This window comes from Salmo salar, chromosome 13 (genome assembly GCF_965601325.2).
Source record: "Salmo salar chromosome 13, fSalSal1, whole genome shotgun sequence".
NCBI lineage: Eukaryota > Metazoa > Chordata > Actinopteri > Salmoniformes > Salmonidae > Salmo > Salmo salar.
In genome coordinates, this window is record NC_138303.1 from 108,909,531 (window position 1) to 108,936,702 (window position 27,172).

Genomic DNA, 27,172 nt, shown 5'->3' on the forward strand with positions numbered 1-27,172 from the left:
TGGATCAATAGACCCTGGTCGCTCTAAAAGGTTTCTATCTTGTTTCTATCCCAACATTTTTAGTAAATGTGTCCGTACCGTGATGAATAGGAATTCAGCCTCAGGCTGATCAGCCACACTTTCTCCTGCAGCTAGCTAGCCCCAGAGAAAGACTGCCCTTGGCTGTCTAATGCAGCTAGCTAGCCCCAGAGAAAGACTTCCCTTGGCTGTCTACTACAGCTAGCTAGCCCCAGAGAAAGACTTCCCTTGGCTGTCTACTGCAGCTAGCTAGCCCCAGAGAAAGACTGCCCTTGGCTGTCTACTGCAGCTAGCTAGCCCCAGAGAAAGACTGCCCTTGGCTGTCTACTACAGCTAGCTAGCCCCAGAGAAAGACTGCCCTTGGCTGTCTACTACAACTAGCTAGCCCCAGAGAAAGACTGCCCTTGGCTGTCTACTACAACTAGCTAGCCCCAGAGAAAGACTGCCCTTGGCTGTCTACTACAGCTAGCTAGCCCCAGAGAAAGACTGCCCTTGGCTGTCTACTACAGCTAGCTAGCCCCAGAGAAAGACTGCCCTTGGCTGTCTACCAGCTAGCTAGCCCCAGAGAAAGACTGCCCTTGGCTGTCTACTACAGCTAGCTAGCCCCAGAGAAAGACTGCCCTTGGCTGTCTACTACAGCTAGCTAGCCCCAGAGAAAGACTGCCCTTGGCTGTCTACTGCAGCTAGCTAGCCCCAGAGAAAGACTGCCCTTGGCTGTCTACAGCTAGCTAGCCCCAGAGAAAGACTGCCCTTGGCTGTCTACTACAGCTAGCTACCCTCAGAGGCTGGTCAGATAGACTATACTTGGCTGTCTACTACAGCTAGCTACCCTCAGAGGCTGGTCAGATAGACTATACTTGGCTGTCTACTACAACTAGCTAGCCTCAGAGGCTGGTCAGACTATACTTTGCGGTCTACTACAACTAGCTAGCCTCAGAGGCTGGTCAGATAGACTATGCATGGCTGTCTACTACAGATAGCTAGCCTCAGAGGCTCAGGGAGAATAGTCAACTGGGATCATACTAAAAAGTCAGAAATAGACAAAAGAAATGAAGTGATCCAAGTTTAAATATAAATACAGACTTCAGTATTGGTGGTACTGTTTTCTGGGACCGGATATTGTTGACAGTTCTCAGTCATTCTATTTTATGGGGACCCATAGTGGACATAGGGGTCTCATTGCTGGACCTAACAAGGGTAGAGCGGACTGAAAGAAAGACCTAACTTGGATAGAGAGGACTGAAAGAAGGACCTAATTGGGGTAGAGAGGACTAAAAGAAGGACCTAACTAGGATAGAGAGGACTGAAAGAAGGACCTAACTGGGGTATAGAGGACTGAAAGAAGGACCTAACTTGGGTAGAGAGGACTGAAAGAAGGACCTAACTTGGGTAGAGAGGACTGAAAGAAGGACCTAACTTGGGTAGAGAGGACTGAAAGAAGGACCTAACTTGGGTAGAGAGGACTGAAAGAAGCTCCTAACTTGGGTAGAGAGGACTGAAAGAAGGACATAACTGGGGTTGAGAGGACTAAAAGAAGGACCTAACTGGGGTAGAGAGGACTGAAAGAAGGACATAACTTGGGTAGAGAGAACTGAAAGAAGAGTGGCTCTTCCTGCTCTTCCTGCTAGAAAGATAGATAGATACAGTGCCTTCAGAAAATATTCATACCCCTTGGCTTATTCCACATTTTGTTGTGTTAAGTAATTTCTATGGGCTGCTTATTCTTTAACATTATTTGGTGCTGTGTCTGACGCCTGTTTCTATCAGCGCTCTCTTTCAGCATGATGCAGTGCACCTGTTTTCATCGCTCGGACTCTTAGTAACTACCCGTGGTCCTGAATCAATAGTTAGGCCTATGTGTGGCTGAATTTATTCCCGCCACTGTGTGAGTTTGACTATTGTCTCCTTTGGAAGTGTTTCTGTGAAAGGATTAATGGTTTCTATTGGCCTTATACATCACGGTGGTGTATGAATGCATTTCTGATGGGTTATAGAGTAGCCTAAACACTGTAATTATCACAAGATGTTAGATTATGTTTTTTCTTTCTCCTTGGCTTGGTTACCCTGTGATTTACACTCACCATTACTGTTATACTGTATCAAATCAAAGTTTATTTGTCACGTGCGCCGAATACAACAAGTGTAGACCTTACAGTGAAATGCTTACTTACAGGCTCTAACCAATAGTGCAAAAAAAGGTATTAGGTGAACAATAGGTTAGTAAAGAAATAAAAACAACAGTAAAAAAGACAGTGAAAAATAACAGTAGCGAGGCTTTATACAGTAGCGAGGCTATAACAGTAGCGAGGCTATAACAGTAGCGAGGCTACATACAGACACCGGTTAGTCAGGCTGATTGAGGTAGTATGTACATGTAGATATGGTTAAAGTAACTATGCATATATCACGGCGCCGGAGAAGATGGCTGACGTTTTACGTGTTCCTAACCGAATGTGTTTTTTGTTCGTTTTTTTTTGTGTTTGTAACTTATTTTTGAACTTATTCTGTACATAATGTTGCTGCTACCGTCTCTTATGACCGAAAATAACTTCTGGACATCAGAACAGCGATTACTCACCACGGACTGGCAGAAGCTGTTTTTTCCTTTAACGTGTCCGACGAGCCCGATGTGAAGGACATAGTGCTTTCCCGGGAACAGGCCCAAATCCCCATCATTTGCATGAAGAGAAGATGGAGAAAAAGAGGACGGAGGTCGGGCTGCCTTCTGAGAATTCGTAGGCGATCGAATAAACCCCCACTGCGAGCATGCTCTGACCAACTGGCAAGTGTCTTCACTGGCATTTTCAACCTCTCCCTGTCCGAGTCTGTAATAACAACATGTTTTTTATTTCAATTTAAAGTTTCATTAACTTTTCTTGTTTTTCAATCAACCAACAAAAAACACATTCCACATTCACATATGTGGCAGACATAAATAATAAAATATAAAACAAAACAAACTTGTAGCAGCACTATCAGCCTTTCTTATTGGCTATTTCCAGCCTTAGCTAAGATGACGAGCAAATCATTCGTTTTTACAGCACCTTACACAACATGTATCTGCTCATTTCCCTAATCACCCCATTCACTCTGTCCAATTTGAAATATAGTTGAGTAGTGGAGACCAGAGTCTATCAAACCTGGGATGTCTCTTGCGAAGGTCATACGTGAGCTTTTCAAGAGGAATAAAGTCAACAATCTGGTCAATCCACATTTTAAATATAGGAGAAGTATTAGAAGCCCACAATAGAAGAATACATTTCTTAGCAAAGTATGTGATAGTCATGAACAGACTTTCTCTCTCAGGATCAAGAACAAAGTCTTGCTGGGCATTAAGAAGATAGAGACATGGGTTCATATCAAACTGTACATCTAGTATTTTCTGTGCAGCAGTATGTATAGATTGCCAAAATCTGGAAATCTCTCTAGAACTCCAAAATACATACATATGCAGTGCGTTGCAAAAGTATTCACCCCCCTAGTCCAAATTGGTGAAGTGAAATTAATAAAATAACTTGTTTCAAAAAGAATAAATAACGGAAAAATGGTGCGTGCATATGTATTCACCCCCTTTGCTATGAAGCACCTAAATAAGATCTGGTGCAGCCAATTACCTTCAGAAGTTACATAATTATCTAAATAAAGTCCACCTGTGTGCAATCTACATGTCACATGATCTGTCACATAATCTCAGTATATATACACCTGTTCTGAAAGGCCCCAGAGTCTGCAACATCACTAAGCAAGGGGCACCACCAAGCAAGCGGCACTATGAAGACCAAGGAGCTCTCCAAACAGGTCAGGGACAAAGTTGTGGAGAAGTACAGATCAGGGTTGGGTTATAAAAAAATATCTGAAACTTTGAACATACCACGGAGCACCATTAAATCCATTATTAAAAAATTGAAAGAATATGGCACCACAACAAACCTGCCAAGAGATGGCCGCCCACCAAAACACACGGACCAGGCAAGGAGGGCATTAATCAGAGAGGCAACAAAGAGACCAAAGATGACCCTGAATGAGCTGCAAAGATCCACAGTGGAGATTGGAGTATCTGTCCATAGGACCACTTTAAGCCTTACACTCCACAGAGCTGGGTTTTATGGAAGAGTGGCCAGAAAAAAAGCCATTGATTAAAGAAAAAAATAAGCAAACACGTTTGGTGTTCGCCAAAAGGCATGTGAGAGACTCAAACATATGGAAGAAGGTACTCTGGTCAGATGAGACTAAAATGTAGCTTTTTGGCCATCAAGGAAAACACTATGTCTGGCGCAAACCCAACCCCTCTCATCACACCGAGAACACCATCCTCACAGTGAAGCATGGTGGTGGCAGCATCATGCTGTGGGGATGTTTTTCATCGGCAGGGACTGGGAAACTGGTCAGAATTGAAGGAATGATGGATGGCGCTAAATACAGGGAAATTCTTGAGAGAAACCTGTTTCAGTCTTCCAGAGATTTGAGACTGGGACGGAGGTTCACCTTCCAGCAGGACAATGACCCTAAGCATACTGCTAAAGCAACACTCGAGTGGTTTAAGGGGAAACATTTAAATGTCTTGGAATGGCCTAGTCAAAGCCCAGACCTCAACACAATTGAGAATCTGTGGTATGACTTCAAGATTGCTGTACACCAGCGGAGCCAATCCAACTTGAAGGAGCTGGAGCAGTTTTGCCTTGAAGAATGGGCAAAAATCCTAGTGGCTAGATGTGCCAAACTTATAGACACATACCCCAAGAGACTTGCAGCTGTAATTACTGCAAAAGGTGGCTCTACAAAGTATTGACTTTGGGGGGGGGAATAGTTATGCACGCTCAAGTTTTCATTTTTTTGGTCTTATTTCTTGTTTGAATCACAAGACAAAATATTTTGCATCTTCAAAGTGGTAGGCATCTTGTGTAAATCAAATGATACAACCCCCCCCCCCAAAAAAAAAAATATATATTTTAATTCCAGGTTGTAAGGCAACAAAATAGGAAAAATGCCAAGGGGGGTGAATACTTTTGCAAGCCACTGTAGGTTCCACTTTCAGACGTAGCTATTTTACAATCAGGAGAAATGTCTGTATTCATTCTATGGATTCTCACTGGGGTGTAATAAAATGTGTTTAAAAAAAATGTGTAATTAGATTCTTTCAGTATACCCTCTAGCAAACATCCACCCATAACTCATCACTGATAGTCAGACAAAGGTCATTTTCCCAGATTATTTTCAAATGAGGAAAGGAGTAGATAGATATATGATATAATGGAAGTAAATTAGGAAATTAGGAATAATCTAATTTGAAGATATAAAAAAAATGATCTTGGAATATTGAATTCATTGCAGAGCTCTTGAAAGGATTTCAATGTAGTGGTTTTCTGATGAAACAGGTCTGAAAAGGTCCTGATTCCTAGAGGATGCCAAAGATGAAAATTGGCATCACTCAGGGCTTTTGGCAAGTCTGGGTTGCATACTATAGGCGAGTGAGAACATATTTGGGAGAAAATGCCAAGGTATTTCTTACAGTCCCTCCATGCTAGTAGGGTGCTGTAAATCACAAAGGTGTAGGCTATGTTGCCCACTTCACTAAAGTTATTAATGAACATAATTGAGTTTAGGGGCAATGAACCACCTCTTGTCTGTTTGTGATCCATGTTGGCATGTTGCGGATTTGGGTAGACCAGTAGTACAATTGAAGGGAGGGAAGGGAAAGACCACCCTTAGATTCAGGTTTCGATAGAGTGGATGTTTTTTATTGCCCATATAAATTTGGTGATGCTTTGGTTAGTTGTTTTGAAAAAGGAAACTGGGAGATAGCATGGGAGCATCTGAAATAAATAGTTCAGTCTAGGGAGGATGTTCATACGGATTACATTAATTCTTCCTACTAAGCTAATTGGGAGGGAGATCCAGGTTTGGAGATCGTTCTTGATTCGATCCAGGAGTGGAAGATAATTTTCCTTGAAAAGGCTATTCAGATCTGGTGTTATGAAGATCCAAGCTATTGAAACCCCTGTGTCTTCCATTGGAATGGACATAGTGTCTTCATAGAGCTGGTGAGTGTAATATTGAGAGGGTAGACAGTGGATTTGTTCAAATTTATCTTATAACCTGAAAACTTGCCATACTGAGCAATTGTGTGTAAAAAGTGAGGGAGGGATTTCTCAGGGTTGGATATGTAGAGCAAGACATCATCCGCGTAGAGCAAAATGTTGTGCTGCAGGCCTTGCTCCTTATCAACTCTGCCAGAGGCTCCGCCCCCAACAAGTAGAGCAGGGAGGGGACAGCGGGCACCCTTGTCTTGTGCCCCGTCCCAAAGGGAATCTGTCAGAGTTCAGTCCATTAGTAGTCACCATGGCATTTGGATGAGAGTATAGTGATTTGATCCATTTAATAAAGTTTGGGCCCATATTGAACTTTTCTAAGACTGAGAACAGAAAGCTCCAATCCATCCTGTCGAACGCCTTCTCAGCATCCAGTGAAGCCAGCAGGACAGGGGTCTTCTGTGCGTTTACTTGATCAATAATATCAAAAAGACAGCGAATGTTATCAGAAGAGTATCTGTCTCTAATAAATCCAATTTGGTCCGCTTTTATTATTTTGGGAAGAAGAGTGTTTAGTCATTTGGCAAGACATTTTGTAATTATTTTGTAGTCGAAATCCAACAAGCTTATGGGCCGGAAGGACGAGAAGGATAGAGGGTCCTTGTCTTTTTTGAGCAACACTGTAATGCGAGCTGTGTGCATTGAGTCTGGGAGAACTCAGTTTTTGCAAAAATCCTCCAGCATTGGCATGAAATAGGGCTAAGCTGGGGCCAAAAAGCTTTAAAGAACTCTCTGGGGAATCCATCTGGGCCTGGGGACTTATTAGGTGGCATGGAGGTAATTGCCTCCAGGACCTCCTCAGGAGTGAAGGGGGAGTTGAGATCTTCTTGGTCGGTCTCTGATAATTTAGGTAGCGAGAGTCCCTCTAGGAAGGAGTGGAGTTCTGCCTCTGTGTGTTTTCTCTCAGAGGTATATAGTTTGCAGTAAAAATCATGAAAAGTTAAATTGATCTTTTTGGGGTCATATGTGACCTCGTTCTCTGCTGTTCGGATAGCCATGATTGTATGCTCGAACTGCTCTTTTTTTAATTGGTAAGCAAGCAATCTACTCGGCCTATTGCTATACTCATGGTATTTCTGTTTAGTAAAGAAAACTTCTTTTTTTTATCTCCCGAGTATAGCTCAAATTCAGTTTGGCTTTGGCTGCTTTAAGTTGACTCCAGGAGGTGCTGTCTGGGGATTGTTTATGTACTTTTTCACAGCATTCCAGCTCCCTCTCAAGATCTAGCCTATGTGCTTCCATTGCTTTTTTCTTAGAGGAACCATATGCAATTAGATGACCTCTTATTGTGGCTTTTGCAGCGTCCCACATTGTGGCCGGAGAAACAGGAGAATCTTTGTTGTCTTGTGTGTAGTTGTCTATCCATGTAGTTACCAATGTATGGAATGCTTCATTTGATAACATGGAGGTGTTGAATTTCCAGCTCTTTGACCTCGGGATGTTTTTGCAGAGGTCAAAGCGGAGGTGGACAAAGGCGTGATCTCAAAGTGCTATGGGTCCGATTGTACACGTGGCTGAATTTATGAAACTCTTTGGGATAAAAATGTAATCTATACGGGTGTAGGTGTTATGGACATTAGAGTAGTATGTATAGTCCATAGATGAGCTATTAGTCTCTCTCCAGATATCTATCAGTCCCATCTCTTTAGTAAGAGACTTCAACATCTTTGCAGATCTAGGATTTGTGGTGGGGACTTGAGATGATTTGTCTAGGGTTGGGTTAAGGGTACAATTAAAATCTCCGGCCACCACTCCAAAGGAAACACAATGCTCATTGAACAGGGTTATCATTTTTTACATGAAAGCAGGAGTATCTGTGTTAGGGGCGTATATGTTTAAGATAGTAATTGGTTGTCCATCCAGTGACCCAGTTATCAAAATAAATCTCCCCTCCAGATCAGATATGTTTTTGTCAATTATGAATGGAACATTCTTATGGATAAGTATGGCTGTACCTCTACTGTTTGATTTGAAAGATGAGAAATACACCTGTCCCACCCAAGCTCTGCGGAGTTTGGAATGGTCGGCATCACAGAGGTGTGTCTCTTGTCTGCTTTTTCCTTTTTTAGAGAACATAGTATCTTTTTCCGTTTTATTGCACGACCTAGACCATAGCAGTTCCATGTCAATAGATTTAAGGTACTAGTCATCGAACAGTAATCGAACTTTAGTGCAAGTCATCTCTGGGTAAAGGCGGATAATAGTTACAGCTGCGTTCACATAAAAGGAAAATAAATGGTGTACATAAAATAACAATCTCTGAACACCCAAACAACTCGACATATCCCGTTGGATCTATTATATATCCCCTGCTCAGTCTCAATTATGTGTTCCGAAAAAAAAAGAAAAAAAAACGGGAACAGTTAGCAACGCACAACGTCTCCCCCTCCCCACCAAAGACATGCCTCATCCTCTCTGCCCCACATTGAGTAAATGATAACGTAGCCCCCGTCCAGACCACATTAAAAGAGGTAGAAAATAAAATCAATAGCCCAGCCTACATATACCTCCCCCAAGGGACATAGGAAACCACAAGCAATAATAGCAACAAAAAAAGGGAAATAAAAGTAGGCTGAAACGTTAGTAGGCCTAGGTTAGGCTATAGAGCCTATCCCTCTCAGCTAAAGGAAAATAAATATAGATTAGACGACTATAATGACATTTAGCGGGGCGGGTGGGTCTTTGGACGGCGGCTATATGTTGTCTTACCTCCTTTAGTAATAACAGTAATCGCATTTAGTCATTGGTCCATTTCTCATTGACCAGGATTGTCTTTCAAAAAACGTTTTGCCTCTTCGGGAGTTTTGAAGTGTCGCAGGGCTCCTTGGTGAAGAATCCTGATCTCGTTTGGGTATTTGAATCCCCTAAAGATGCCTCGGTCAATTGAGTATTTCTTCACCTCGTCAAACTCTCGGCGCTTTCGGCGTATTCCAGCTGACAGTTCCTGGTGTAAAGTGAGTTTGGCGTTTCCCACTGTAATGGTGTTGATTTTCGCCGCCTGTAGGACTCGTTCCTCAGGAAACGTATGGTGATTGGGCGCGGTGGTTGTCTGGCTGCTGGTGGGGGCCTCAATGCTCGGTGAGCTCTCTCGAGTTCTATGGGCCTGTCGGTGGACAGGTGGAGCCACTCGGGAGGTTTGTCTTGCAGGTAGCGGATCAGTGGCATGTTTCCCTCTTCTTTTTCACCCAGATTTAATAGAACACAATTATTCCTTCGCCCCCTGTTTTCCAGGTCCTCTGTTTTCTCTTCCAGATGCTCTATTTTCTTTTTAGCATATGCTATTGTTTCCATGGCGTCTGTCAATAAGTTTTCCATGGATAGGATTCACCCCTCTGCCTTGTCCAGGCGCCCCGCGTTTATGGTTATCTTGTTGTTGATGTCTGGCAAAGCATTTTCTAGGATTGCCCCCTATCGCACTGAGCTGAGAGTTAATGGCATCTAATTTGATGTTGAGTTCTGTACGTTGGGATCTCAGCTCAGAAAGGATGTCTCCGACAGAATGCCGAGGTTGGCAGTTTTTAGGCCTCGGGAGGGGACGGGTTCCCTTGCTCCTGGCTAATGGCGCTAGATTTTTCTGAAGCTAGCTGTTTCTTGGAGGCTTTTTCCTTGGCTGTTGCTCGAGTCCGGGTAAAAATGTCACTTGTAACATCGCCTTTTTTAGCCGCCATGACTTTTTGACTTAAGCTAATGGAGTTTTAACTTGAAGTGGAGGTAAGATTAAGAATTGGAAACTACTTGTGCGGAGCTCTTAGTTCTTGCGGGCATCTCATTCAAGGGTTACGTGATCCCCTCAAAACAACATGTTTTAAGCAGACCACCATAGTCCCTGTGCCCAAGAACACTAAGGTAACCTGCCTAAATGACTACCGACCTGTAGCACTCATGTATGTTGCCATGATGTGCTTTGAAAGGCTGGTAATGGCTCACATCAACACCATTATCCCAGAAACCCTAGACCCACTCCAATTTGCATACCGCCCTAACACTTCACACCGCCCTTTCTCACCTGGACAAAAGGAACACCTAAGTGAGAATGCTATTCATTGACTACAGCTCAGCATTCAATACCATAGTGCCCTCCAAGCTCATCACTAAGCTAAGGACCCTGGGACTAAACACCTCCCTCTGCAACTGGATCCTGGACTTCCTGACGGCCGCCCCCAAGTGGTAAGTGTAGGTAACAACACATCCGCCACACTCAACACAGGGGCCCCTCAGGGGTGGGTGCTCAGTCCCCTCCTGTACTCCCTGTTCACTCATGACTGCACGGCCAGGCACGATTCCTACACCATCATTAAGTTTGCCGATGACACAACAGTGGTAGACCTGATCACCGACAACGACGAGACAACCTACAGGGAGGAGGTCAGAGACCTGGCCGTGTGGTGCCAGGACAACAACCTCTCCCTCAACGTGATCAAGACAAAGGAGTTGATTGTGGACTACAGGAAAAGGAGGACCGTGCACACCCCCATTCTCATCGATGAGGCTGAAGTGGAGCAGGTTGAGAGCTTCAAGTTCCTTGGTGTCCACATCACCAACAAACTAACATGGTCCAGGCACACCAAGACTGTCATGAAGAGGGCACGACAAAACCTATTCCCCCTCAGGAGACTGAAAAGATTTGGCATGGATCCTCAGATAATCAAAAAAGTTCTACAGCTGCTACATCGAGAGCATCCTGACTTGTTGCATCGCTGCCTGGTATGGCAACTGCTCGGCCTCCGACCGCATGGCACTACAGAGTGTAGCGTGAACGGCCCAGTACATCACTGGGGCCAAGCTTCCTGCCATCCAGGACCTCTACACCAGGCGGTGTCAGAGGAAGGCCCTAAAAGTATTTCACTGTAAGGTTGTAATCGGCGCATGTGACTAATAACATTGGATTTGATTTGATGTCACCGCAGCCCGACTCACGGCTCAGGCCTGTGTTGTCTTTGTGAACGGCATCCCGAAGCACGGCTCAGGTCTGTCTGTTGTGTGCTGTCTCTGTGAGCTGCATCCCGAAGCACGGCTCAGGTCTGTCTGTTGTGTGCTGTCTCTGTGAGCTGCATCCCGAAGCACGGCTCAGGTCTGTCTGTTGTGTGCTGTCTCTGTGAGCTGCATCCCGAAGCACGGCTCAGGTCTGTCTGTTGTGTGCTGTCTCTGTGAGCTGCATCCCGAAGCACGGCTCAGGTCTGTCTGTTGTGTGCTGTCTCTGTGAGCTGCATCCCGAAGCACGGCTCAGGTCTGTCTGTTGTGTGCTGTCTCTGTGAGCTGCATCCCGAAGCACGGCTCAGGTCTGTCTGTTGTGTGCTGTCTCTGTGAGCTGCATCCCGAAGCACGGCTCAGGTCTGTCTGTTGTGTCCGTGTGCTGTCTCTGTGAGCTGCATCCCGAAGCACGGCTCAGGTCTGTCTGTTGTGTGCTGTCTCTGTGAGCTGCATCCCGAAGCACGGCTCAGGTCTGTCTGTTGTGTCCGTGTGCTTTCTCTGTGTGCTGAAACACGGCTCAGGCCTGTTTAGATTGATTTTATCTAAAAGCATTGCTTCTCCTGCACTAGAATGGTCCGACTACACAATATAAAATCGGGTGCATTAAGTGAAGCTCTGTTTATGTTATTTTCTTGATTTTTTTTATAAAATTTGATATGACGTATTGGAAATGTTTTCCCCAACTGAAGGCCTATGTCCAATAGTCAAGGGTCGTCACTGCATATAACACATAACAAAAACAAAGGACGACATTGTCTTAGCTATAGAGCGGGACTCCCTCAGTACATCAGTGATCTGAACTTTTACTCCTAAACTGTGTTAGGTGATGGTGATGCCAGATATTGGTGATGCCAGATATCTTGCTGGCCCTGATGTTGTCCTCAGCTCAACTACTCTGCAGTGGGGTAAAGTACTTCGGTAAAAATACTTTAAAGTATTACTTAAGTCGTTTTTTTGGGGGGTATCTGTACTTTACTATTTATATTTATGACAACTTTTACTTTTACTTCACTACTTTCCTAAAGAACATAATGTACTTTTTACTCCATACATTTTCCCTGGCACCCAAAAGTACTCGTTACATTTTAAATGTTTAGCAGGACAGAAAAGGTCCAATTTACACACTTATCAAAAGAACATCCCTGGCCATTCCGTATACTGCCTCTGATCTGGCGAATTCACTAAACACAAATGCTTTGTTTGTAAATTATGTCTGAGTGTTGGAGTGTGCCCCTGGCTATCAATAAATGAAAAATTGTGCCGTCTGGTTTGCTTAATGTATTCATACTTTTACTTTTGATACTTAAGTATATTTAAAACCAAATACTTGTAGACTTTTACTCAAGTAATATTTTACTGGGTGACTTTGACCTTTTACTTGAGTCATTTTCAATTAAGGTATCTTTACTTTTACTCAAGTATGACAATTAGGTACTTTTTCCACCACTGCATCTTTGTAGCCTGTAGTACTTCTCCACAATGTAGCGCCCACTTGGGTGATACCTCTGCAGCCGCTACAGCGCTAAAAGCTCACCACACATCAGTCCAGAGTAGTAGTCATGCTCACTACACGCTCCATGCCATTTCCACAATGCAGTCAGGTCTCATTGATTAAGAAGCAGCCGATGCTGAGATGTCTCTTTTTAAATGCAGACATTAGCTAGACAAACCAGACAAGTCAACCTGCCATCAGTCCTACATCTCTGTGGGTAAAAACAACCAGATACTGTATATTCAATCAACAACTCAATGAGCTAAATAAAAATAATAATATGTACTCAATGTACAAAGCTCTCTGTTTAAGCTGCCTCATGGCGCCATGGCAACCACAGTGGCTTGTCTTTAACGTTAAAGACCAAAGACTTCTCTTTCTGTGCCAAACTTCACTCTCACTAACTTTGCTCTGCTCTTTACTCTCCCAAGAGAATAACTTGTTTTTCCCGAGAAAACGTTTCAACGTTTTTCCCTCCAGACACAGGAATTGTAATATCCCAGGATCACAGGCAACCTGTTAGTGTTAGATGTTAGACACAGTAGCACATATAGTCTATTTGTATCAAGGCTTTAGCTAACAAGAGAGATCTGCTATACTCTTCCTTTGCTTCGTTAGTCCAAATGCAACAGGTGCAGTCAGCAGAATGGAACGGGCGCTGAGCACTTTTCAAAGGGGAGACTGTGGGCTGTAAGGTTCACAGGGGAGGCTAACAGTTAAAGATCCAATGCAGCCGTTATTATCTTAATATTAACTCATTTCTGGGTAACAATTAAGTACCTTACTGTGACGAACATTTGAACATCTTGGCCATGTTCTGTTATAATCTCCACCCGGCACAGCCAGAAGAGGACTGGCCACCCCTCATAGCCTGGTTCCTCTCTAGGTTTCTTCCAAGGTTTTGGCCTTTCTAGGGAGTCTTTCCTAGCCACCGTGCTTCTACACCTGCATTGCTTGCTGTTTGGGGTTTTAGGCTGGGTTTCTGGACAGCACTTTGTGACATCAGCTGATGTAAGAAGGGCTTTATAAATACATTTGATTGATTGATTGTTTTCAATCAAAATGGTCAAAAAGAATGATGGTGATGTCACCAGGCAGGTCCAAACTCCATCCCACCAAAACAGGCAAACATTTCAGGTGGTCTTTTCAAATAGCTCTTACACTAAAAGGGCATTATCATAATTTTCACAGTATTATTCCAACCTCATAGTGTGGAAATAATGTATGTATATAACATTGGAAATCACGTTTTTTTGACTACACTGGGCCTTTAACACATTAGCGTCTGTATGTATATGTGCGTTAAGGTGTATCTGGCCCTGGTGATTCAGTCAGGAAGGGAGGAAACCCTGGTAGGATAAGCACTGCAGTTTGGGAGAGCTGCAGGTGTTATGGGTAGGGCTCTGTGCTTTGGTTCATTCTATCACATAACATGGATTTTAACCTTAATTTAAAGCTTTTTCATCAAACTTTCCCCTTTTATTTTTGTCAGATTGTCCAGCACCATCCGCTGACAATTGTAAAAGAAATAAAAAAAAGTGTAGTACAAATTTCTGTAAAAAGCTTAAAATAAAGGTTTGAATCCAGGTCATGGGACATGATCAACCAAAACAGAGAGCTTTAGTTATAGGCAGTAATGATTTGGCTCCTTCTTTAACATTGTGGGCCGAGAAAAAATATATTTCTTAATTTCAACTAATAGACAGATACAACAGAACAGCCCACATCCGAACATGTACTTACCCTAAATGAAAAGGGGAATTGAGAAAGTTTGTATAATCTGTGTTTCCTTTAGGATTTTTTTCAGCAGCGGTGGCCCCAGTCATAGACTGTTCTCTCTACTACCGCATGGCAAGCGGTACCGGAGTGCCAAGTCTAGGACAAAAAGGCTTCTCAACAGTTTTTACCCCCAAGCCATAAGACTCCTGAACAGGTAATCAAATGGCTACCTGGACTATTTGCATTATGTGCCCCCCCAACCCCTCTTTTTACGCTGCTGCTACTCTCTGTTTATCATATATGCATAGTCACTTTAACTATACATTCATGTACATATTACCTCAATTGGGTCGACCAACCAGTGCTCCCGCACAGCGGCTAACCGGGCTATCTGCATTGTGTCCCTCCCACCACCCACCAACCCCTCTTTTACGCTACTGCTACTCTCTGTTTATCATATATGCATAGTCACTTTAACCATATCTACATGTACATACTACCTCAATCAGCCTGACTAACCGGTGTCTGTATGTAGCCTCGCTACTGTATATAGCCTGTCTTTTTACTGTTGTTTTATTTCTTTACCTACCTATTGTTAACCTAATTAATACCTTTTTTGCACTATTGGTTAGAGCCTGTAAGTAAGCATTTCACTGTAAGGTCCACACCTGTTGTATTCAGCGCACGTGACAAATAAACTTTGATACGATTTTTTTTGAAGAACGACTGAAAATGTCACTTCTGGAGACTTTTTAAAAAGCCGTTCTACTCTAAAATGCATGAAAATGAAATTATGTTGACACCATCTGAAATATAACTGATGCTCGCCAGGAGGAGCCAGCGGTGTCTGTTCACTCGTGGCTCTCATTCACACCACTGCTCCGCTCTGTATGCTACAAATATACCTTGTCACTCTGCTCTTAAAGAATACTGTGAGATTTGGGCAATTAAACACTTTTTCTACTTCCCCAGAGTCAGATTTACTCATGGATACCGTTATGTCTTTGCGTGCAGTTTGAAGGAAGTGGAAGGCAGTTTTTCACAAGCCATTTCTATGTAGTATTAGCACAATGACTGGAAGTCTAAGGGAACAGCTAGCATGCTGGACGTTTCCCCATAGACTTCCAGTCATTCTGCTAACGCTAGGTAGCAACTTCCTTCAAACTGCACGTGGAGACATAAACATGGTATCCATGAGTTCATCTGATTCTGGGTAAGTTGATAAAAGGGCTTGATTGACAAAATCTCGCACTGTCCCCTTAAACGTTCCGCCGCTGCTAAATGCACATTGGGGAAACACTGATAGGAATGATTTGTTGTTATTCATAACCTCTCTGTCTGCACGCACACACACACACACACACACACACACACACACACACACACACCACACACACACACACAAACTACCCCCCCCCGCTAAGCTTGTTTATTCTACACAGCACATGGAGACAACATTTCAAGGTTCTCTCTGTTAAATATTTGATGGTGTCTTTGTGGTGTTTTGTTCTCCAGGCCTCCTAGACCCCCGAGCCCCTGAGACCCCCAAAAAGACTGCAGCACCCCCTCAGGTCTCCAGTCCGGCCATGCAGGGACAGATCAAACAAGGTAACTACAAACGACTGTTTTCCCCTCTGGGCCGTACTGGGAGAACTACTGATGAACAGGCAGGCAGCAGGCCCTGTGAGCCTCAGAGATCAATGAGAGGCCTCCTCCTGGCCTGTCAATCTCAGTGTGAGTCCCAAATGGTAGCTTATTCCCTATATAGTGCACTACTTTTGACCAAAGCACTATATAGGGAATAGGTATGGGCTATGGTTAAGGTTGCATCATTCTGGCCCCAAATTCCTTGGTTTTCCAGAAATCCTGGTGGTAATATTCCTGGAATTACGAGGGAATAAGGAGAAAATATGTGGATCCTCCAACTAGGATTTGTGGAATACCAGGGAATTTTTGCAAAGTTACCATAATTTTGCAATCCTAGCTTTGGTCAATAGTAGTGCACTATATAGGGAATAGGATGCCGTCTGAGACGCAACCCCCTAGAGTACCTCATAGTCATTACCCACAGCACTAAACTAAGGGGACAGAGCACTTTAGTCGACAATATAGTACATTTACAGTGCAGCTAACTTTACTTATTAACCTAGCCAGGCGTCTGTGCTCCACAGCAGTCCTGTCTGTCTGCATTTATATTTAAATTTGTGATATTTATCAGATGCTCTTATCCAGAGCCACTTATTCTCTAGTGTTACGTTGACCTGTTAGGTTGACCTGTTAGGTTGACCTGTTAGATTGACCTGTTAGATTGACCTGTTAGATTGACCTGTTAGGTTGACCTGTTAGGTTGACCTGTTAGATTGACCTGTTAGGTTGACCTGTTAGATTGACCTGTTAGGTTGAGGTTGACCTGTTAGGTTGACCTGTTAGGTTGATCTGTTAGATTGATCTGTTAGATTGACCTGTTAGGTTGACCTGTTAGGTTGATCTGTTAGATTGATCTGTTAGATTGACCTGTTAGATTGACCTGTTAGGTTGACCTGTTAGGTTGACCTGTTAGATTGACCTGTTAGGTTGACCTGTTAGGTTGAGGTTGACCTGTTAGATTGACCTGTTAGGTTGACCTGTTAGGTTGACCTGTTAGGTTGAGGTTGACCTGTTAGATTGACCTGTTAGGTTGACCTGTTAGGTTGAGGTTGACCTGTTAGATTGACCTGTTAGGTTGACCTGTTAGGTTGAGGTTGACCTGTTAGATTGACCTGTTAGGTTGACCTGTTAGATTGACCTGTTAGGTTGACCTGTTAGGTTGACCTGTTAGATTGACCTGTTAGGTTGAGGTTGACCTGTTAGGTTGACCTGTTAGGTTGAGGTTGATCTGTTAGGTTGACCTGTTAGATTGACCTGTTAGATTGACCTGTTAGGTTGACCTGTTAGATTGACCTGTTAGGTTGACCTGTTAGGTTGAGATTGACCTGTTAGGTTGACCTGTTAGATTGACCTGTTAGGTTGACCTGTTAGGTTGAGATTGACCTGTTAGGTTGACCTGTTAGATTGACCTGTTAGGTTGACCTGTTAGGTTGACCTGTTAGGTTGACCTGTTAGGTTGACCTGTTAGATTGACCTGTTAGGTTGAGGTTGACCTGTTAGGTTGACCTGTTAGGCTGATCTGTTAGATTGATCTGTTAGATTGACCTGTTAGGTTGACCTGTTAGGTTGATCTGTTAGATTGATCTGTTAGATTGACCTGTTAGGTTGACCTGTTAGGTTGACCTGTTAGGTTGACCTGTTAGATTGACCTGTTAGATTGACCTGTTAGGTTGACCTGTTAGGTTGACCTGTTAGGTTGAGGTTGACCTGTTAGGTTGACCTGTTAGGTTGACCTGTTAGGTTGAGGTTGACCTGTTAGATTGACCTGTTAGGTTGACCTGTTAGGTTGAGGTTGACCTGTTAGATTGACCTGTTAGGTTGACCTGTTAGATTGACCTGTTAGGTTGACCTGTTAGATTGACCTGTTAGGTTGACCTGTTAGGTTGACCTGTTAGATTGACCTGTTAGGTTGACCTGTTAGGTTGAGGTTGACCTGTTAGATTGACCTGTTAGATTGACCTGTTAGATTGACCTGTTAGGTTGACCTGTTAGGTTGACCTGTTAGATTGACCTGTTAGGGTGAGGTTGATCTGTTAGGTTGACCTGCTAGATTGACCTGTTAGATTGACCTGTTAGGTTGACCTGTTAGATTGACCTGTTAGGTTGACCTGTTAGGTTGAGATTGACCTGTTAGGTTGACCTGTTAGGTTGATCTGTTAGGTTGACCTGTTAGGTTGACCTGTTAGGTTGACCTGTTAGATTGACCTGTTAGGTTGACCTGTTAGGTTGACCTGTTAGGTTGACCTGTTAGGTTGAGGTTGACCTGTTAGGTTGACCTGTTAGGTTGAGGTTGACCTGTTAGATTGACCTGTTAGATTGACCTGTTAGGTTGACCTGTTAGGTTGAGGTTGACCTGTTAGATTGACCTGTTAGGTTGACCTGTTAGATTGACCTGTTAGGTTGACCTGTTAGATTGACCTGTTAGGTTGATCTGTTAGATTGATCTGTTAGATTGACCTGTTAGATTGACCTGTTAGGTTGACCTGTTAGGTTGACCTGTTAGATTGACCTGTTAGATTGACCTGTTAGGTTGACCTGTTAGGTTGAGGTTGACCTGTTAGATTGACCTGTTAGGTTGACCTGTTAGGTTGACCTGTTAGGTTGAGGTTGACCTGTTAGATTGACCTGTTAGGTTGACCTGTTAGGTTGAGGTTGACCTGTTAGATTGACCTGTTAGGTTGACCTGTTAGGTTGAGGTTGACCTGTTAGATTGACCTGTTAGGTTGACCTGTTAGGTTGACCTGTTAGGTTGACCTGTTAGGTTGACCTGTTAGATTGACCTGTTAGGTTGACCTGTTAGGTTGAGGTTGACCTGTTAGATTGACCTGTTAGGTTGACCTGTTAGATTGACCTGTTAGGTTGACCTGTTAGGTTGACCTGTTAGATTAACCTGTTAGGTTGAGGTTGACCTGTTAGGTTGACCTGTTAGGTTGAGGTTGATCTGTTAGGTTGACCTGTTAGGTTGACCTGTTAGATTGACCTGTTAGGTTGACCTGTTAGGTTGAGATTGACCTGTTAGGTTGACCTGTTAGATTGACCTGTTAGGTTGACCTGTTAGGTTGAGATTGACCTGTTAGGTTGACCTGTTAGATTGACCTGTTAGGTTGACCTGTTAGGTTGACCTGTTAGGTTGAGATTGACCTGTTAGGTTGATCTGTTAGATTGACCTGTTAGATTGACCTGTTGGGTTGACCTGTTAGGTTGACCTGTTAGATTGACCTGTTAGGTTGAGGTTGACCTGTTAGGTTGACCTGTTAGGCTGATCTGTTAGATTGATCTGTTAGATTGACCTGTTAGGTTGACCTGTTAGATTGACCTGTTAGGTTGACCTGTTAGGTTGACCTGTTAGGTTGAGGTTGACCTGTTAGATTGACCTGTTAGGTTGACCTGTTAGGTTGAGGTTGACCTGTTAGATTGACCTGTTAGGTTGACCTGTTAGGTTGAGGTTGACCTGTTAGATTGACCTGTTAGGTTGACCTGTTAGATTGACCTGTTAGGTTGACCTGTTAGGTTGAGGTTGACCTGTTAGATTGACCTGTTAGGTTGACCTGTTAGGTTGAGGTTGACCTGTTAGGTTGACCTGTTAGGTTGACCTGTTAGGTTGACCTGTTAGGTTGACCTGTTAGGTTGACCTGTTAGATTGACCTGTTAGGTTGACCTGTTAGGTTGAGGTTGACCTGTTAGATTGACCTGTTAGGTTGACCTGTTAGATTGACCTGTTAGGTTGACCTGTTAGGTTGACCTGTTAGATTAACCTGTTAGGTTGAGGTTGACCTGTTAGGTTGACCTGTTAGGTTGAGGTTGATCTGTTAGGTTGACCTGTTAGGTTGATCTGTTAGATTGACCTGTTAGGTTGACCTGTTAGGTTGAGATTGACCTGTTAGGTTGACCTGTTAGATTGACCTGTTAGGTTGACCTGTTAGGTTGAGATTGACCTGTTAGGTTGACCTGTTAGATTGACCTGTTAGGTTGACCTGTTAGGTTGACCTGTTAGGTTGAGATTGACCTGTTAGGTTGATCTGTTAGATTGACCTGTTAGATTGACCTGTTGGGTTGACCTGTTAGGTTGACCTGTTAGATTGACCTGTTAGGTTGAGGTTGACCTGTTAGGTTGACCTGTTAGGCTGATCTGTTAGATTGATCTGTTAGATTGACCTGTTAGGTTGACCTGTTAGATTGACCTGTTAGGTTGACCTGTTAGGTTGACCTGTTAGGTTGAGGTTGACCTGTTAGATTGACCTGTTAGGTTGACCTGTTAGGTTGAGGTTGACCTGTTAGATTGACCTGTTAGGTTGACCTGTTAGGTTGAGGTTGACCTGTTAGATTGACCTGTTAGGTTGACCTGTTAGATTGACCTGTTAGGTTGACCTGTTAGGTTGACCTGTTAGGTTGACCTGTTAGGTTGACCTGTTAGATAGGTGAAAGATATGATCCCTTATTGATGTCACTTGTTAAACCTTCTTCAAACAGTGTAGGTGAAGGGGAGGAGACCGGTTAAAGAAGGATTTTTAAGCCTTGAGACAATTGCGACATGGATTGTGTATGAGTGCCATTCAGAGGGTGAATGGGCAAGACAAAATATTGAAGTGCCTTTGAACGGGGTATGGTAGTAGGTGCCAGGAACACCGGTTTGAGTGTGTCAAGAACTGCAACGCTGCTGGGTTTTTCACGCTCAACAGTTTCCCGTGTGTATCAAGACTGGTCCACCACCCAAAGGCCAACTTGACACAACTGTGGGAAGCATTGGTCGTCAACATGGGCCAGCGTCCCTATGGAACGCTTTCGACACCTTGTAGAGTCCATGCCCTGACGAATTGAGGCTGTCACTGAGGGCAAAAGGGGATGCAGCTCAGTATTAGGAAGGTGAAAGAGAACACACAACTTCCTTTGAGATCTAAATGTATAGGATGTTTTACCTTTTTGGAAAGTTACATTTACTTTAGGTGGGGACAACATTCAATGAACAATGTTTTGCACACCCAGTGTATGAAAAATGTTGATCATAATGTCTACTCTATTAAAGCATCTTTGATGTGATAATATAAATCTATTATTATTATGAAGATTATTATTTTTTAATTTACCCTCTAAAATATTTCCGAAATGTAATGTATATTTGATCTCTTAAGAATTTTCTTTAACTTGAGAAGATTGCAGAAAAATGTTAATTTGCGGAGGAGGAGGCCTTCCTTATTAATTACTTAACATCATATTAATAAATTGTATTAAATCTATAACAGTCTTGACTGATCATGGCCCTGCTTGACAGGTCTGTCCTATCATAACATATTACCATTTAATGTAGAAATTACCTTAATTGCATGCGTATGAGCAACATTCTTACTAACGACGACCCAACTAACATCTAACTGGGGGGGGGGGGGGGGTCTGTCAGGATCTGTCAGCGTGCGCGCGCACACACAGTTGAAGTAGGAAGTTTACATACACTTAGGTTGGAGTCATTAAAACTTGTTTTTCAACCACTCCACAAATTTCTTGTTAACAAACTATAGTTTTGGCAAGTCGGTTAGGACATCAACTTTGTGCATGACACAAGTCATTTTTCCAACAATTGTTTACAGACAGATCCTTTGACATCATTTGAGTCAATTGGAGTTGTGGATGTATTTCAAGGCCTACCTTCAAACTCAGTGCCTCTTTGCTTGACATCATGGAAAAATCAAAAGAAATCAGCCAAGACCTCAGAAAGAAATTGTAGACCTCCACAAGTCTGGTTCATCCTTGGGAGCAATTTCCAAACGCCTGAAGGTACCACGTTCATCTGTACAAACAATAGTACGCAAGTATAAACACCATGGGACCACACAGCCGTCATACCGCTCAGGAAGGAGACGCGTTCTGTCTCCTAAAGTGCAAATCAATCCCAGAACAACAGCAAAGGACCTTGTGAAGATGCTGGAGGAAACAGCTACAAAAGTATCTATATCCACAGTAAAATGAGTCCTATATCGACATAACCTGAAAGGCCGCTCAGCAAGGAAGAAGCCACTGATCCAAAACCACCATAAAAAAGCCAGACTAACTGCACATGGGGACAAAGATCGTACTTTTTGGAGAAATGTCCTCTTGTCTGATGAAACAAAAATAGAACTGTTTGGCCATAATGACCATCGTTATGTTTGGAGGAAAAAGGGGGAGGCTTGCAAGCCGAAGAACTCCATCCCGACCATGAAGCACGGGTGTGGCAGCATCATGTTGTGGGGGTGCTTTGCTGCAGGAGGGACTGGTGCACTTCACAAAATAGATGACAACATGATGGAAAATTATGTGGATATATTGAAGCAACATCTCAAGACATCAGTCAGGAAGTTAAAGCTTGGTAGCAAATGGTTCTTTCAAATGGACAATGACCCCAAGCATACTTTCAAAGTTGTGGCAAAATGGCTCAAGGACAACGAAGTCAAGGTATTGGAGTGCCCATCACAAAGCCCTGACCTCAATCCCATAGAAAATTTGTGGGCAGAACTGAAAAAGCGTGTGCAAGCAAGGAGGCCTACACACCTGACTCAGTTACACCAGCTCTGTCAGGAGGAAAGGGCCAAAATTCACCCAACTTATTGTGGGAAGCTTGTGGAAGGCTACAATTTAAACAATTTAAAGGCAATGCTACCAAATACTAATTGAGTGTATGTAAACTTCTGACCCACTGGGAATGTGATGAAAGAATTAAAAGCTGAAATAAATCATTCTCTCTACTATTGTTTTGACATTTCACATTCTTTAAACGAAGTGGTGATCCTAACTGACCTAAAACAGGGAATTTTTACTTGGATTAAATGTCAGGAATTGTGAAAAATTGAGTTTAAATGTATATGGCTAAGGTGTATGTAAACTTCCTACTTCGACTGTGTGTATACTGGTCTCCATGCAGATGTCGTGTCCATCCGGACAAAAGCCAGTTGAACAAACAACAACGTTTACCCACACACACACACACACACACACACACACACACACACACACACACACACCACACGTGTCCACCATTAGCGTTCAGAGCCCATTGTTACACCATAATAGTGCCTGGACTCATTGGTTTTCACTTAATGCATACCATGTGCTTATTCTAATTGAGAGGAAGTGTCCTGTAGTGACCTGCTAAATCACTGTCATCCTCACATTGTTCCGACACTCTGGCCATAAGGGCCCTCTTCCGCTCATTCATATGCTAATAGCTTCTGCCTTTTTACCCCTTCTAACCAATGTAATGTGTGTGAGTTTAGGCACTGACATGTCAATCCAAAGGCCACTTGTTTATTTTACTGGCTGTACGTGGCAAATGGTTTCACAAAACAAACAGAATAAAATTATAGACAATTAAAAAAATACAATGTTGCTATATTTTTTGCAAATGGTCCGTTTGATTACCTCAGATGTTTGCCAGTAAAACAAACACAGTGTGTTTCCTTCTTTGTGGCTATATACTATTTTATTATTATTATATAGTATCTGTCCCCAATACATAGTATTATAATATAGTATCTGTCTCCGATACATAGCATTATTATTATATAGTATCTGTCTCTGATACATAGTATTATTATTATATAGTATCTGTCTCCAATACATAGTATTATTATTATATAGTATCTGTCCCCAATACATAGTATTATAATATAGTATCTGTCTCCGATACATAGCATTATTATTATATAGTATCTGTCTCCGATACATAGTATTATTATTATATAGTATCTGTCTCCAATACATAGTATTATTATCTAGTATCTGTCTCCAATACATAGTATTATTATTATTATCTAGTATCTGTCTCCAATACATAGTATTATTATCTAGTATCTGTCTCCGATACATAGTATTGTTATTATATAGTATCTGTCTCCGATACATAGTATTATTATTATATAGTATCTGTCTCTGATACATAGTATTATTATTATATAGTATCTGTCTCCAATACATAGTATTATTATCTAGTATTTGTCTCCAATACATAGTATTATTATTATTATCTAGTATCTGTCTCCGATACATAGTATTATTATTGTATAGTATCTGTCTCCAATACATAGTATTATTATTATCTAGTATCTGTCTCCGATACATAGTATTATTATTATATAGTATCTGTCTCCGATACATAGTATTATTATTATCTAGTATCTGTCTCCGATACATAGTATTATTATTATATAGTATCTGTCTCCAATACATAGTATTATTATTATATAGTATCTGTCTCCGATACATAGTATTATTATTATATAGTATCTGTCTCTGATACATAGTATTATTATTATATAGTATCTGTCTCCGATACATAGTATTATTATTATATAGTATCTGTCTCCAATACATAGTATTATTATTATCTAGTATCTGTCTCCGATACACTGTACAGTATATTGATTCTCAATGGTTCTTTTGGTTTGAGGAGATAATGAAAGTTACTCAAAGCGTGGAGAGAGGTTGTTTTTCCTTCCTCCGCTCGTTTCCTGCTCTATTGATCTGAACGGCTTGTGAAAACTGTTCAACGCTTGTATTATTAAGTGTTCTTTAATGGAGTCGTTCTTTTAAATCCGGTGCCAAGATAAAGGCTTGGTATCTGTGTCCCAATTGGCACCCTTTTCCCTATTTAGGGCACTACTTTAGACCAGAAAATACAAAGGGAATAGGGTGCCATGGGGGACACATTGTGTGTGTTCTGAACAGCGTGGTACGAGGCAAAGCAGCAGCTTGTTGTTTAAGGAGGGCTGTGGAGAAATAAATAATGTCAAACTGTCACACAGCCATTAAGACTGTCACACAGCCATTAAGGAACATAAAAGGGCTTATAACCCTTATGTACCAAGACGTTTAGCCGCCAACTTTACCATACCGCCAACTTTACCATACCGCCAACTTTTTGCCGCCTTTTCTTTATCGAAAAGGGGTCGCTGGTAACAAAGCCTGTACTTTTATTTCCGACAAGCGACCTAGTCATGATTGTGGTAAAGTTCTGCCTATGGCTTAGTATGAAATGTAGCTGTAATGCTGAGGCGGCATTGACACCCACTACCGCCCTATTCTCTTGAGGGTTGCTAGACAGCGCCTGTTACTAGGCTGTTAACATCCCATCATAGCCCACCACATGCACTGTTTTCTAACCACTACTGGATGGATCCATAATGAATTACTGTGGGAATAAATATCACTGAATGACACACATATTGGAATAAAGTAGGCTAATGATGTTGAAGGCATCAAATTGTTTCTTTGGAGTTGTCAATTTATTCATTGTCTTTTGTTTGTAGCGCTCCTGTTAATGTGGAGTAAGGACATGCACCTGATTATGCATAGAAGCAGGCCTAGGCTACCTGGCCTGCGCTCAAATGTAGGCTTATAGATCTGCCCATTTGGGGATCTGATACTGTTTCTAATTGGCTTAACTCACCATCACTGTGGAACTTCTCAAAGTGTTCTTAAAGCATCAGACAAGCTCAGTAGCCTAAATACATTTGATTTTATTAAAACAGATAGGATGTGTCTATATAGGAAAAAATACAGGTTACATTTTTTTTTTCATAATCTATGGGTTCGAAAGAACAGATAACCAAGATTTTTTGTTTGTTTGTCGAGGACAGCCCTACACTACTTTGAGACAAGCTTGGGGAATCGTCTTGATAAATTAATCAATGTCAGATTTTTCTTTTCACAGAATCTCCGTTTCGATATTGGTTAGGCTACAATTAGCCTGTGGAAATGTCAGCTAAGTTGAGGTGAGTGCTGCTCATGATCATCTTGTCTAGGTGGGTCATTGATTATCACTGATCAGAACAGTTTGCCAGCATGTTATGTAGCTTAACAAGTGGACTATTTAGCCCTAAAGTCACCAAGTAGCCTAGGTCTACTCCCTACCAACAACCAACAGCCAAAATCAAAAGTCTGATAATCTATGCTATAATGTAGCCTAAATGCTACATGCTATAATGTAGCCTAAATGCTACATGCTATAATGTAGCCTAAATGCTACATGCTATAATGTAGCCTAAATGCTACATGCTATAATGTAGCCTAAATCAAGTGCTGATCCATCACTGATCAGAAACATTTAGCATGCTGTAATGTAGCCTAAATCAAGAGTAGGCCTATTATTTTGCTCGATCGCATATAGGCAACTCCAAAAGCCTTTGGAGGTTGTGAAATATGAACACAAGACTTTTGAAAATAGAAATTTCTATTATTTTCTTTTGATCATTATGAAGATAAGACCCTCACTCCCTAACGAAGTGGAGTGAGGGTCTTATCCGGATGCTGGAGTGAGTGGTCGTGCTGCACCTCGCTCCGCGGGTAATATTACATTTCATTACATTACATTACATTGGAACGATTTGATTAGTGTATTGTTAGCTAGCTGCATAGTTGTATCTGCTGTCTTTGTATCAAGGATAAAGGTGTAGCTCTGAGGAACTAACAAGGTTAGCTAGCCAGCTGTGTTCGTTCGTTCGCGCCATTTTCCGAAACGGCGTCAACACGATAACACCACAGCCACTGCTAGCAAGCCAACTTTACCAATTAGCAGTACTGTAGAAACTATATACATTACAACTTAACGATTTGACTAGTGTAATGTTAGCTAGCTACATAGTTGTCTTTGTATCAAGATAAAGGCGTAGTACAGAGTAACTATCAAGGTTAGCTAGCCAGCTTCATTTTCTAAAAGTCTACAATGCGCCCACTGCTAGCTAGCTAACCCTACCAGCTAGCTGTATCATTTTTAGTCAATAAGATTTTTGCAACATAAGCTTAACTTTCTGAACATTTGAGATGTGTAGTCCACTTGTGTAACTAGCAGGACTGACTTTGTGTTAGCTAGCCAACGTTTAATTACTTCTGCGTTATGAAAGGAACTAGACACGGACACAAATGATCATTTGGCAGCTTGTTGTTACCAAGTATTGGTGCTAACCGTGTGTTATAGGATGCTAGCATGCTAGTTAGCTAGTTAGCTATGGCGTCATAGGACACGGTGCACTAGGTGGGTTTTCACGGAAGAATACTGTACCAAGTTAGCTAGCGGAATAAACTAAGTTTGAGCCTGGAAACATTGAACCACTGTAGTTTACATCAATTTTAATTTCTAGTGGTAGCTAGAAAAGTTATATTTTAGTGTTTTAGTGTTTCAGTGAATTGTTAGTGAGGGAGGCCCTGCTCTCTCGCTTCCCCAGTTGTTTAGTTAATTTTAAAGGCCAATCTCCTTTGCATTAGCGTAGCC

The 27,172-nt window shown here is 42.2% G+C and overlaps 1 protein-coding gene across 1 annotated transcript in view; it reads left to right on the forward strand.

The window, feature by feature from the left end:
- LOC106568530 (WD repeat-containing protein 7) overlaps nt 1-27,172 on the forward strand; it is a 116,048-nt gene that overhangs the window by 77,215 nt on the left and 11,661 nt on the right. Inside the window, 2 exon segments of the mRNA XM_082959762.1 lie at nt 11,474-11,496; nt 15,805-15,897. Coding sequence (XP_082815888.1) covers nt 11,474-11,496; nt 15,805-15,897 — 116 coding nt within the window.